General features: G+C 42.7%; 1 protein-coding gene and 1 pseudogene across 1 annotated transcript; both read left to right on the plus strand.

The window, feature by feature from the left end:
- Positions 1-3431: 3431 nt before the first annotated feature.
- Positions 3432-4174, plus strand: LOC121479038 (aminoacyl tRNA synthase complex-interacting multifunctional protein 2-like). Its single transcript, XM_041734548.1, has one exon. The coding sequence runs from the start codon at positions 3432-3434 to the stop codon at positions 4143-4145; it is 714 nt and encodes a 237-aa protein (XP_041590482.1). The 3' UTR covers positions 4146-4174.
- A 4794-nt stretch (positions 4175-8968) lies between these two features.
- LOC121479039 lies at positions 8969-13147 on the plus strand (annotated as a pseudogene).
- The last annotated feature ends 279 nt before the right edge of the window (positions 13148-13426 follow it).

The raw sequence follows: 13426 nt of genomic DNA on the forward strand, positions 1-13426 counted from the left end.
GGGGATCCACAAGCAAGTCATCCCCAGCAATTTGTGGGGAGGCTTCCTAGTGGAGTCCACAAAGCAGCCAGGAGGATCTGTGTCTCTTTGATGCTGTGGAGTGCCCTGGCTGTTGTTCTGCTAGCCCTTCCTTGTTCCCCACCCCACCCCACCCCACCAAGTTGTGGAGCACACCTCTGTATTCCAGAAGGAGCAAGAAAGGAATGGATCTCTTTAGCAGCCTCCCATAAGCTGAGAAAGCCAAGTGCTCACTCACATGTTCTCACTCTGTGCCATGGGAGAAATCACCGGCTGAGCAGGTTTCTCTTGGCACTGAGCTGTGCCACCTTGGGGTAGGTGTGAGTGATACAGGTAAAGTGAAGCTGTTCCTCTTACCTCTTCAATGCATTAACTTTTTTTTTCTCCAGCAGTGCTGGACTCCTGGACATCCATAGAGGCACTCTCATCTGTGGCTGATAGCCGAATTTATGTTCTTTGGGGGAAGATAATAGAAACTCCTATTCCAACACAGTTCAGATGTCACTCTCCATCATCTCTTTCTGGGATTCCTATTACACACATAGTGGGACTTCTCAGTCTAGTCTCCATAGGAGTCTATAAATGATTTGTCTTTCTCCCATTCTATTTTCTACCTTTTATCTTATTGTGCTGTGTGCCAAGAGATATTCTCAGTTTGATGTTTAGTTCTCTAATTACTCTCTGGCCACGTCCAATCTTTTATTCAACCCATCTATTTGGATTTTTACAAATTCCAACAGATATGTGTTTGCATTTTCATATTTTGAAAATATGTGTTGTATATTCAAAATCTTTTTTAGTTTTTTTCTCACAGCTGACTTCATATTGCATAATGATTTAAGAAATCATTAATAAATTAATAAAACATCAGAAATGTTTTATTTTGAAATGATTTTTAGACTTATTGAAGGGTTGCAAAGATAGGACAGAGTTGTTATCTTTCCCTTTAATAATGCTGCCATCTTACATAACCATGGTGCAATTAGCAAAACTAAGAAATTATTACCTCTACCATACTATTAACTGAATTGCAACTTTATTCAGATTTCACCAGTTTTCCATTAATGTCTTTTTTCTGTTCCAGCATCAAATCCAGGAACTGACATTGAATTTAGTTGTTCTGCATTGTCAGTGTCAGTTCCTCAGTCCTCTCTAGTCTTTCAGATTTTATTTCAGAGGGAAAGACTTGCGTGAGTGCAAGTACCTATGGGGAGTGGGGTGGGATGAGAGGGAGGCAGAGATAGCAGGGGAAGCAGACTCCCTGCCAAGCACAGAGCCTTAGGTGGGGCTGGACCTCCTGACGTGGAGATCATGACCTGAGCCAAAACCAAGAGTTGGTCACCCAAACGACTAAGCCACTCAGGTGCCCCTTATAACCTTAATACCTTTTGAAGGGTACTGATCAGGTGTTTTTCAGAACATTCCTTGATTTGTGTTTGTCTGATACTTTCTTATGATTAGATTAAGGCCACAGATTTGGGGGAAGAATATAACAGAGGCTATTATTCCTCCTCAGTGCATGGCACAAGAGAGTACACATGTCTGGAAGTCTTATTTGGGGTGATATTAACATTGATCATTTGGTTAAGGTGGTATTGGTAAGAAAGAGTTGTCCCTTCTCAGTTTATTTATTCAATTTAATTATTTGCTATTATTAGCCATTTGATGCCTTTAAGTAGACATTACCAAATTTTATGCAAATTTTTAAATTGTCCCTACTTTCAGAAAGAGACTTATCTAATTTATTTCACCATTACCAGAAGTTCTTTATCTATAACATACCTACCTATCTATATTTATGCCTCTGATATCTATTTTTGTTTCTATCTCTGAGACATGAACAGGAAATATTTAAGGGAATTTTCACTTCTAATAACCTTAACCAAACAATCAGTGTTAACATCACCCCAAATAAATAGGCATAGGTATTATTATTGTCTAGAATGTATTTCAGTTTTTTACATGAATGATATCGTAATGTGCAATCAGATTTGTTTTCTCAACAATTATGTCTTGGGCTCCTATATTAGAACATACAGTTCTTCCTCATTCTTTTTTGAATAATACCACCAAACTCAGAATGATGGATAGGTAGGGTTAGGGTAAGGGTTTGCTTTTTTATATGGTTAGTAGCCCAAGGGTACTTTGGATTTTATATAACATTTTGATTTTCTTATTATGTGAATGAATTTGTTTTGAGTTGCATAATCAAACATTTGAAACATGAGTGTTATGTTGGTTAAAAAGGCATTTTGGAGTAAGAACAGAAAACCTTTAGGTAAGAGAGTGTCACTTTGCCAGACAACTTCTTTGGCATTTGGGATTATTTTTAGCATAGTGTGTTAATTTTTTAAAAGTAATCTCTACACCCATTGTGGGGGTTGAATTTACAATCATGATACCAAATCTTTTTTTAAAGATTTTATTTATTCATGAGAGACACAGAGAGAGAGGCAAATACATAGGTAGAAGGAGAAGCAGGCTCCCTGCAGGAGCCCGATGTGGGACTCAATGCCAGGACCCCGGGATCATGATCTGATCCCAATGCACACACTCAACCGCTGAGCCACCCAGGCGCCCCACCATACCTTCTCTCTACCAATTTTCCACTATTTTCAATTTATGAGGAGCCTCAAAAAACAGAAGTGGCCTTATTAAGGAAGGAATGTCAAGGGGTCAAGGGAAATTTGGTAGTTGCTAGTAGAGCGTGGCCAGCATCCTGCCTCAGTTTCCCTCCCAATACCCCCCACCCCCCACCTCCATCTAGTGTCTTTGAATGTGGTGTGAGGGGAGCTCTGGGGCTAAGCTGTGGCCCTCGAGGTGCTTCCGCAGCATGACAGTCTGAGCCAGCCTGGACGCCCTGGTTTCCTCTGTGGCTGGTCAGCATGGTGCCCCAACTGGTGACTCAGGCAGGAGGGACTTGGCCCTGCCCCCCCAAGGTGGTGGCTGCTGTGGATTGTCCCGCCCCCTGCAGCCTGAGGTGGGCACTGCAGTGACGAGGTGCTCAGTCCAGGGAGAGGTCTACCAGGTTCTGGGCACACTGCTGCAGGTAGTCGAAGTCAGGCACGGGAAAGGGCATACGGGACCACTTCTTGGCCTGGACTCTCCCTCGGGGTGTCTCTAGAAGCATGCTGTGGACTTTGAGCTCCGGCAGCTTCACTGACTTGTAGATCATTTGCAGGTCCCAGGCCTCCCCACAGTTCCTGCAGTGAATAAAAGTGCAACACTCAGTGCATGTCCCAGCCCCATGCTTGGAAGCTTGGGAGTGGGAGTGGGGCAGAGAATGGGGAAGGAAAGAGCAGATAGGAGGTGATACTGAATGACTTCACATTCACCTGTGATGCCCTTTGCCCAAGCCAGAAGAAAGCAAAGGGGAAAGGGCTGCAGGGTACATGATTTATTTTCACTTGAACATGAAAGGGAAGTCTCACACTCCCCCTTCCCCTTCTCAGGGGGAGTGTATCTTAATCAGCACCCCCTTCTCCATCCACCCTGCTGGGAGGAGCGACTCAGCTAACCCAGTCCTCTTACCGTCCTCCCTTGAAGAGGGTTTGGCAAAGGGGACAAAGGACGGAGCCACACCAGGCAGAGGTCTGAAGCCCTGGAATGGAGGGAATGAGGCGCACACACACTCTGCAGTCAAGAGCGTACCAGAAAACCTCCTCAAGTGCTTTGGCGAGCAGACTAAAAACCAGCCCCGTCAAGAATATCAGCTGGGTTTTACTCTGATTTGGAAAAATGTGCTGAAGACTCAGATGAAGTTCAGTGTCCAAACAATGTGTCCCATCGAAGGAGAAGGGAACATTGCACGTTTTTTGTTCTCTCTGTTTGGCCAGAAGCAGAATGCTATAAATTTGACCCTCATAGATATCTGGGTAGATATAGCTATCTTTCAGCTGAAAGAGGGAAGCAGTAAAGAAAAAGCTGCTGTGTTCCGCTTCATGAACTCTGCTCTTGGGAAGAGCCCCTGGCTTGTTGGGAATGAACTCACTGTGGCAGATGTGTTATGGTCTGTGCTCCAGCAGACGGGAGGCTGCAACGTGACAGTGCCAGCCAATGTGCAGAAGTGGATGAGGGCATGTGAGAACCTGGCCCCTTTCAACACTGCCCTCAAGCTCCTTAAGTGAAGTTTAATAACTGTAAAAGGTTGACTTCGAGAATGGTGCTGTTTCACGTGTATTGTGGGTAAAGGAACTTGTACTAAAATCGGTCTATCTGGGCCAGTTGCCTAGAATCAATAAAGGCATCGAATAAATAAATAAATAAATAAATAAATAAATAAATAAATAAATAAATAAAATAAAATAAAAGTGAAGTAACAGTTCAACCCAGTCCCTATCTGAGTTACCGACTTCCCAAGGACTTTGTAGACCTGTCTACTGGGGACGATGCTCACAAACTCATAGATTTTCTTAAACTGAAAAGAAATCAGCAAGAGGATGACTGATTAGAGCGCAGAGTTAAGTCTGAGGTAAAGAGGAAACCACCTTGGTGTCAGGAGGCTGTTCTGAGCTCACAACTTCCTGTACCCCACTCGGGTTGGGGTGGGAGGCAGCGTGAAATCAATAGCTTTTTATATCCATGTATATTAAGCTGGAAAAAAATGGAAGGACTTTGCTACTTGTAAAAATAAATAATAAGTAGATCTTAAATATAGGAAAAAAAAATTGGTGCATGCTCCACCAATTGAGCCAGCCAAGGCACCCCTAACACAGTGTTTATAGTAACTTTTACTCTGAAAAAAAAAAAAAAAAACTTTTACTCTGTAGCATTTCAAAAGATCCTATTCCTCCATTTTTTCTCAGTAATTTGGTCAATATCACCAGCCAGTCAAGCCATATAATCTGTTCACTGAGAACAGAATCTTCCTCTGAATATGGAGTCATTCTTTCCATCCATTTTTCTCTTTGGCTTCTGTAGGCACACATTGTGCATTTTTGTGGGACCTGGAAGCTGAAGTTGAGTGTTGTTTTTTTTTTAATTTTTCAGATGAATGAAGTTCCTTAAAAACCAAGTCCAAATAGCTACAGAACAATTCTTTTATTTTTTCATTTACTCATACACAGACTATTTGCAGGGCCCTATTAAAAGTCAGTGGACAAGAAAATATGCTATCAATATATAATATAATGAAAAAACAGTGGGCTTTTAATTATTCTTCCAAGACTATTCCTACCCTTTTTAATAAATTAAAGCAAGGTTGGCCACCTTTTTATGATGGCATAGTAGAAAGTAAACAGGACGTGACTAGCAATCCACAATGCAGATTATGCAAGTCTTCTCAGGGCAGGGATGTTTTTCTGCAGGGTTTAATCAGACATTAATTCAATGTCTGGTGGGGCTATATGCCTATATAGCATCTCCTATGGGCTCTGGCTACCCTCTCTTGATCCCAGTCCAGCTTCATCCCTAGACTTTGGCTAACAACTTTCTCCAACTCACAGGTCCCTTGAGACTGCTTCTTGACTTCTTGTTTCCCCATCACTTATTTATTGAATGAGTGAATGAATGAGTGAATGGATGAACGAAGTTAAGCATATTGCTCACAGTCACAGTATTTCCAAGTGGCAGAACCCTTTTGTTTCTCTGCTATCCACTGTAGTAAACAAAAGAGAAACAAAATTAATCTGCCTCCTTTTGCTGACTACCTGTCTGGGTCCAAGTCAATTCTAGCTAAGTGCCTGGAAAATTGTCTTGTGTATTTTCCTGTAGTGATGCCTGGCAGGCTTGGTCAGTAGAGCATGTGACTCTTGATTTCAAAGTTGTGAGTTCAAGCCCCGCATTGGGCATGGAGCCTACTTTTAAAAAAAAAGTCTATACTGTTATTTATGGATGACTTAACCTAATTATTGCTGATTAACTCAGCAATGAGTGGTTTTATGTTCCAATACATATTAGAAAGAAAATATTTGCACAAAGCTTGATACATATCTTTAGACAGTAAACTGAAGCTCCAGAATGAATAAAAAATATTTAAAGTAGATGAGTTGGTATTTTGAACAAAGGTAATATGTGGATTGTGATGAACGCACATGTTTATTTTTACCTCCCACTATTCCTTTGAACATTATTTAATGAAGATATTCATCCCTGTCCCTCAACTCCCAGTGGGTCCATGGCTTATTTTCCACTTTAAAGTAAAGTCCCACCACCACTTACATTTACAAATACAGGTTTGTTTTTTTAAGAAATTGGCACTAGACACTTAAAAAAATGCACAGCTTTGCTTGGCATTAAGTTTCCACCTATTTGGGTTCCCATGTCCCTGTGGATGTATCTGTTTTGGGATCTCTTACAGCTCTTTTCTCAGTCTTTGGATGTTTACAGAAACCTCTGTCTTCCTTTTGAAGTATCTTTGCCTTACCAGATAGCCTTGCATGACAGGACCAAAACAACCCTATGCAGACTCTTTCCATTAGGGCCCACATTTGGTCCCAAGCTTGACAACTTTTGGAAGCGTGGAGGTAGAGCCCCCAGCTTGGCCAACAGGAAGCATTCTTTTTTTTAAAATTTATTTATTTATTCATGAGACACACACACACACACACACACAGAGGCAGAGACACAGGCAGAGGGAGAAGCAGGCTCCATGCAGGGAACCCAACATGGGACTCGATCCCGGGTCTCCAGGATCACACCCCAGGCTGCAGGCGGTGCTAAACCACTGCGCCACCGGGGCTGCCCAACAGGAAGCATTCTAAACACAAAGAACAACTATGTATAAGGAAAGAGGCATTGGACCCAAATAAAATAATGGAATTCTGCTTAGCAGGCACCTCTCCATTTTGGGGGCTTATAGAGCAACAAATGGTGAGCAACAGAATAATTAACCTAACAATAGGTTTGATGACAGTCTATGAGGGGTATCTAGTTTTCTGATGGCCAGGCATCTTGGGCCCTTCTATCAACGCTATTTCTTGAAGGTAGTGTCAAAATATGTATGTCTTTGCTAAACTTCGGTAAAAAGCCAAAATCAACATATGGTCTAAGACTAGAGATATTTAACATGTCACACCATTAGGCCAGATTTTCCCTGTCTTGTCACCATGTTTCATGTATATGATGACCATTCTTCTGGAATTAAAGATTTGGGTGCATAGCTTGACAACGACATTTATATTAATGGGTACAACAGGACTCTATTATCTAAAGGAGATCTAGGAATGAACAGTTCCCAGATTAGCAGTCATCTTGTTTAATGGCTGAGAGTTGCACTGGAAATTGAGTAGGGTGTACTCTGTTTTCCCAGAGCAAAAGGATGTAGTTCAGTAGTTCCTCTGTTATCTTAAAGGAAGTAAGGATCTTGACATTAGACATGGTAAAAGACTGGAGTGTACTTATCCTTCCTGTTGCCGCAAGTTGTCCTTGCTCAATTCACCTACCTTTTATTGGGCACCTATTCTGTGCCATGTACTGAGCTGGAAGCTGCAGATGTAAAGGAAGACACAGCCTTTGCCCTTAAGTGGTTTACAGAGCAAGGCAATATGCTAAGGTACCATGCATGTAGAAATTATTATGGGTAGTCATTTTATGTGTAGAAAGATTTGTGATTTATCAAGTAATTCCAATTTCAAAAACCCTAAATGTGAGGTAGCATTAATACCTCCATTTTATAGGTAAAGAAACTGAGACCAGAGATGCAAAGTTATGTCTCCATGATGGATATTAAGTTGCAAAAGTCAAATTTAAACTCAGTTCTGCTGACTCCTTTCCAAAGTCGTCCCTCTTAGTAGCATCTGTATTTCAACAAGGATCAAAGTGTTCCATGAAAGCTTCAGGACTCAAACCAGGGACTTTTGGAGATATTTGGGAGATTGGAGCACAGCCCCCCCACCCCCCGCCACCAGGGGCCCATGACAAGCCAGCACAGCAGTAACTTGTGACATGTCCCCAGAAGTAAGCCTTATTCTAAGGGGTAGTACTGCAGCCCCACTCCTCGGCTGGCCCGAATGGCCTTCCTGTCAAGTCCAAAGCCTGCCTTCCTCTAGGGCCAAGGCTTCTGAATTGCTTTCTGCGGGTTCATTCCTACCTTTCATTAGATTAGGTGCAAGCACTCTGAGTAAACAAAATAAAAATTCTCTAGCACCAGCAGCCCACTGCTAACAGCTACTCTGGATGATTTTCTTTTAGTTAATAATTCAATTGCAAAAAAAAAAAAAAGAGGGGCTTGGCAGGGACTTGGCTTCAGCTACAAATCAACTTCAGACCCCAGAGGAACTTGAAAGAACTACTAGTGCCCACAATGGCTCTTCAGTGCAGCCTGTGTTTATTCAGGACCAGCCCACAACCTCCATAGCCCTAAAGGCAGCCTGCATGTAAATGCTACATTGTGCAGTGATTTTTTGATTATGTGGCTTCAGGCTGGTGGTAGATGATTTGTGAGACTGCTTCAGATCCATCACACTTGAAATTTTACATTTGCTGGTATCTATTGCTTTTGAAGCTCATTCATTCATCCTTCCATTCATCAAAGGTTAATTAAATGCCTACTGTGCTAGGCACTGTATTAGCTACCAGAGATAGGGAGACATAAAAGGCCATGGTCATTGCCCTAAAGAGAAGATGCTAAGAAGAGACCCATGTAATCCCCTGGCAAGTTCCTTATTATACTGAGAGCATTCCCATAACACTTGCCGTGCACTCTTCTTGGGATCCTTTGATGAGTTAACAACAGATTGCTCTTTATGATTAACATCATACACATAACATCATTAAACATAGATTGAGAAACTACTATGAACCCGGTACTTCTCAAGGCAGCAGAGATAACAACACAGAAAAGGCATAGACTGTCCTCAGACTAGTGGGAGAGATAGATCTGCCAAATAATTGTTGCATTAAAGAGCCATAATTACTTAGAGACAACTGTTCAGGCTACAGTGGAAGCACAAAGGAGAGAGTCATCAGTGGAAAGACTGGACTAAGTTACAAAGAGGACTTCACAAAGGCGATGTTGCTGGTAATGAATCAAGAAAGATGAGCAGGTGTTCATCCAGGTGGACCATGGGAAACGGAGTGTCCCCAATACCATGGAAAGTACCTCACTCATTCTTTTACCAGACGTTTATTGAGTACCTCTTATGTGGCAGGCATGGAATTGGGGCTGTACTAGACACTGGTGATAAAGAGGATGGTAAGACCCCCTGGAAACTTATTCTCCAGAGAAAGGGATAGACCCATCAATACATAATTACAGCACAGTGACTTAAGCTATTACAGTTACAAGGTGTTCATGAGGTTACTTATGGTTTCCTTCTCACATCTGGACATAGACTGTCAACATTAGAGTCTGACTTTCTAGAACATAATCCTAATTTAATAAGAAGAAATGCTTACAGGGTTTATAAAAGGTAAGAGTAGAGATTTGAGAATCAAATATACAGTTTTGACAAGCTAGCTGTATGACCTTGGGTAATTTGCATAACCTACATAGAAAAAAGTGAATATGTTCTCATTTGCAACCTGACTATAGAGTTCTTATAAGGATTAGAGATAGCACATGCATTACAATGCTTGGTTATCATAGGTGACCAATAAAAGCAATTACTTCTTAGTGCACATATAACATTGAGAAATGAATTTCCAGTACCTAAGTGATACACTAAGTTTATTTAGGACAATCATTACTCATTACTTCACTGTTAAGAAAACTATGATCAATATTTGGCCTTCTGACTCTATCTGCCCAAGAGAAACCTGGACATAACAAGATATAAATGAGGCCGGTAGGCTAATTAAATTTAAAAATCTTTAGTGGTTATTCCAAGAGATCCTGTTGAATGATGTAGGCCATTAGAGTCCTTGGTCAGATTTTTAAACAGAAAAACAACTTCCCCTACAACCATTAGATAACAAGTTGGACAGTATAGACAGTATAAACTAGTCTATGGATTATCTACGGATTTGAGCATAGCCAAGCATTTTTTTAAATGCATGAATCTGAAATGAACCAAAGCAAAATATTTTGAATAGAAACAATGAGACTCTCAGGGAGGGCCTAAGCTCACTCCATTTCTTAAATACAAATTTAATGACACAGAATGTTTAGGAGTAGTGTGTATGTATGTAATGGTAGGAAACTAGGGGAGGAGGGGATCTGAAAAGGGGATGGGTTTGGGGGTAGGAGAGAGTTGAGGAGACCAGGGAGGGGGGGAAAGAAGAACAAAACAAGGTGACCACAGAAGATGGCAGAGTGACCAATAGGACCACCTCACCGTTTCCCAACCCCCCTCTCCCCCTCCCCACCTATCATCAAGGCATCTCCAGATTACTTGGTGGTGCTTTTTGGGATCACTGCTGGGGCCACCGGGGCCAAGCTGGGCTCGGATGAGAAAGAGCTGATCCTGCTCTTATGAAAAGTCGTGGATCTGGCCAAAAAGTAGGTGGGACAATTGCACAAAGTACTAGTCAGACCGGATCAGTTGGAGCTGATGGAGGACTATAAAGATGAGACCAAGATCAATGCAGAAAGTCTGTCCTCCTCCCCGCAGCTGGACCAAGCCCTCCGACAGTTTAACCAGTCAGTAAGCAACAAACTGAATATTGGGGTTGGAACCTCCTTCTGTCTCTGTACTGACGGACAGCTTCATGTCCGGCAAATCCTGCATCCTGAGGCTTCCAAGAAGAATGTATTATTGCCTGAATGCTTCTATTCCTTTTTTGACCTTCAAAAAGAATTCAAGAAGTGTTGCCCTGGCTCGCCTGACATTGATAAACTGGATGTTGCAGCAATGACAGAGTGTTTAAACTTTGAGAAGAATAGTTTGGTCTCCCGGTATGGAGCCTTTCAGGTTGAAGATTTGGGGAATATAATTTTAGCAATGATTTCAGAGCCTTATAATCACATGTTTTCAGATCCAGAGAGAGTAAATTACAAATTTTAAAGTGGCACTTGCAGCAAGATGGAATTTATTGATAACAACACCATTGTCTGGGCGCGAGGTCTACTGTAGCAGTCTTCAGATCAAGATATTGCAAGATTCTTCAAAGGACTCAGTATTGCCAAGGGAGGTGCAGCACTTTGTCTGAATGCCCAGGGTCAAAGGAACGGAGAAGCTCTGGTGAGGTTTGTAAGTGAGGAACACAGGGACCTAGCATTACAGAGGCACAAATATCACATGGGGACCCGGTACATTGAAGTTTACAAAGCAACAGGTGAAGATTTTCTTTAAATTGCTGGTGGTGGGATCCCTGGGTGGCGCAGCGGTTTGGCGCCTGCCTTTGGCCCAGGGCGCGATCCTGGAGACCGGGGATCGAATCCCACATCGGGCTCCCGGTGCATGGAGCCTGCTTCTCCCTCTGCCTGTGTCTCTGCCCCTCTCTCTCTCTCTCTCTCTCTGTGACTATCATAAATAAATAAATTAATAAAAATAAATAAATAAATTGCTGGTGGTAGGAATATTAGCCATTAGAAACAACAAATACCCACCATTTGCTTTGACGTGGATGGAACTGGAGGGTATTATGTTGAGTGAAATAAGTCAATCGGAGAAGGACAAACATTATATGGTCTCATTCATTTGGGAAATATAAAAAATAGTGAAAGGGAATAAAGGGGAAAGGAGAAAAAATGAGTGGGAAATATCAGGGAGGGAGACAGAACATGAGAGATTCCTAACTCTGGGAAACAAACTAGGGGTGATGGAAGGGGAGGTGGGCGGGGGGTGGGGATGACTGGGTAATGGGCACTGAGGGGGGCACTTGATGGGATGAGCACTGGGTGTTATTCTATATGTTGGCAAATTGAACACCAATATAAAATAAATTTATATATATAAATAAATAAATATTAAACATGGATAACATGGAAAAAAAATTGCTGGTGGTAGTGGATCCCTGGGTGGCTCAGCGGTTTGGTGCCTGCCTTTGGCCCAGGGCATGCTCCTGGAGTCCTGGGATCGAGTCCCACATCAGGCTTCCTGCATGGAGCCTGCTTCTTCCTCTGCCTGTGTCTCTGCCTCTCTCTCTCTCTGTGTCTCTCATGAATAAATAAATAAAATCTTTTTTAAAAAAATTGCTGGTGGTACATCTAATGAGGTAGCCCAATTTCTCTCCAAGGAAAATCAAGTCATTGTTTGCATGCGGGGCTCCTGTTTACGGCCACAGCAGATGACGTGGTGGCCTTCTTTGGACAGCATTGCCCCATCACTGGGGGGAAGGAAGACATCCTCTTTGTTACCTATCCAGATGGTAGGCCAACAGGGGGTGCCTTTGTCCTCTTTGCCTGTGAGGAATATGCACAGAATGCATTGAGGAAGCACAAGACTTGTTGGGTAAAAGATACATTGAACTCTTCAGGAGCACAGCAGCTAAAATCCAGCAAGTGCTGAACCGATTCTCTTTGGCCCCTCTTATTCCACTTCCAACCCCCGCCCCCCGTTATTCCAATATTACCTAAGCAATTCGTGCCCCCTATGAATTTTAAGAGACTGTATATGCCTTTGTGGCCTTCCCTATGTGGCCACCATTGAGGACATCCTGGACTTCCTGGGGAGTTTTCTACAGGTATTTGAACGCATGGGGTGCACATGGTATTGAATCACCAGGGCCGCCCATCAGGAGATGCCTTTATCCAGATGAAGTTTGCAGACAGAGCATTTATGGCTGCACAGAAGTGTCATTAAAAAAACCATGAAGGACAGATATGTTGAAGTCTTTCAGTGTTCAGCTGAGATGAACTTTGTATTAAAGGGGGGCACTTTAAATCGAAATGGCTATCCCCACGGCCATGTAAGTTACCATGCCTGTTTCCTCCCTCCTCATTTCCAGCTCCTGCAGCAGTCATTCCTATGGAAGCTGCCATTTATCAGCCCTCCGTGCTTTTGAATCTTTGGGCGCTACAGCCCTCCACCGCGTACTACCCAGCGGGCACCCAGCTATTCATGAACTACACTGCGTGCTATCCCAGCTCCCCAGGTTTGCCCACTAGTCTTGGCTACTTCCCTACAGCTAATCTTAGCGGTGTCCCTCCACAGCCTGGCACAGTGGTCAGAATGCAGGGCCTGGCCTACAATACTGGAGTTAAGGAAATTCTTAACTTCTTCAAGGTTACCAGTATGCAGCCAATGATGGACTTGTACACACAAATGACCAGGCCAGGACTCTACCCAAAGAATGAGTTTGTATTTAAGGGCCCCAGCAGTTAGACCATCCTCAGAAAAGAAGTGTTTGAAAGATGTGTGGTGATCCCGAAATTGTCAGATATGACAACTTCTAGCAATGTCAGGGGAAGTTTGTCTACACTCAGACTGCAGTATTTTCAGCAAACATGATTGGACAGTGGGCTTTTGCCCTATCTTTGGGTAGAGTAAAAAATTTGAGCCAGTAAAGCCAAATCCTTGTAGCAAGCAGCACGCCTGGCTCCTTGCTGGTTGCAGACAGGCATTTAAAATGTGAATTTGAAATCGGG

Source organism: Vulpes lagopus, chromosome 19 (genome assembly GCF_018345385.1).
Source record: "Vulpes lagopus strain Blue_001 chromosome 19, ASM1834538v1, whole genome shotgun sequence".
In the NCBI taxonomy this organism is placed as follows: domain Eukaryota; kingdom Metazoa; phylum Chordata; class Mammalia; order Carnivora; family Canidae; genus Vulpes; species Vulpes lagopus.

What these genes read in the sequence shown, in the direction of transcription:
- LOC121479038 (XM_041734548.1), top strand. Translation starts at nt 3,432, where the DNA reads ATGAAAGGGAAGTCTCACACTCCCCCTTCCCCTTCTCAGGGGGAGTGT.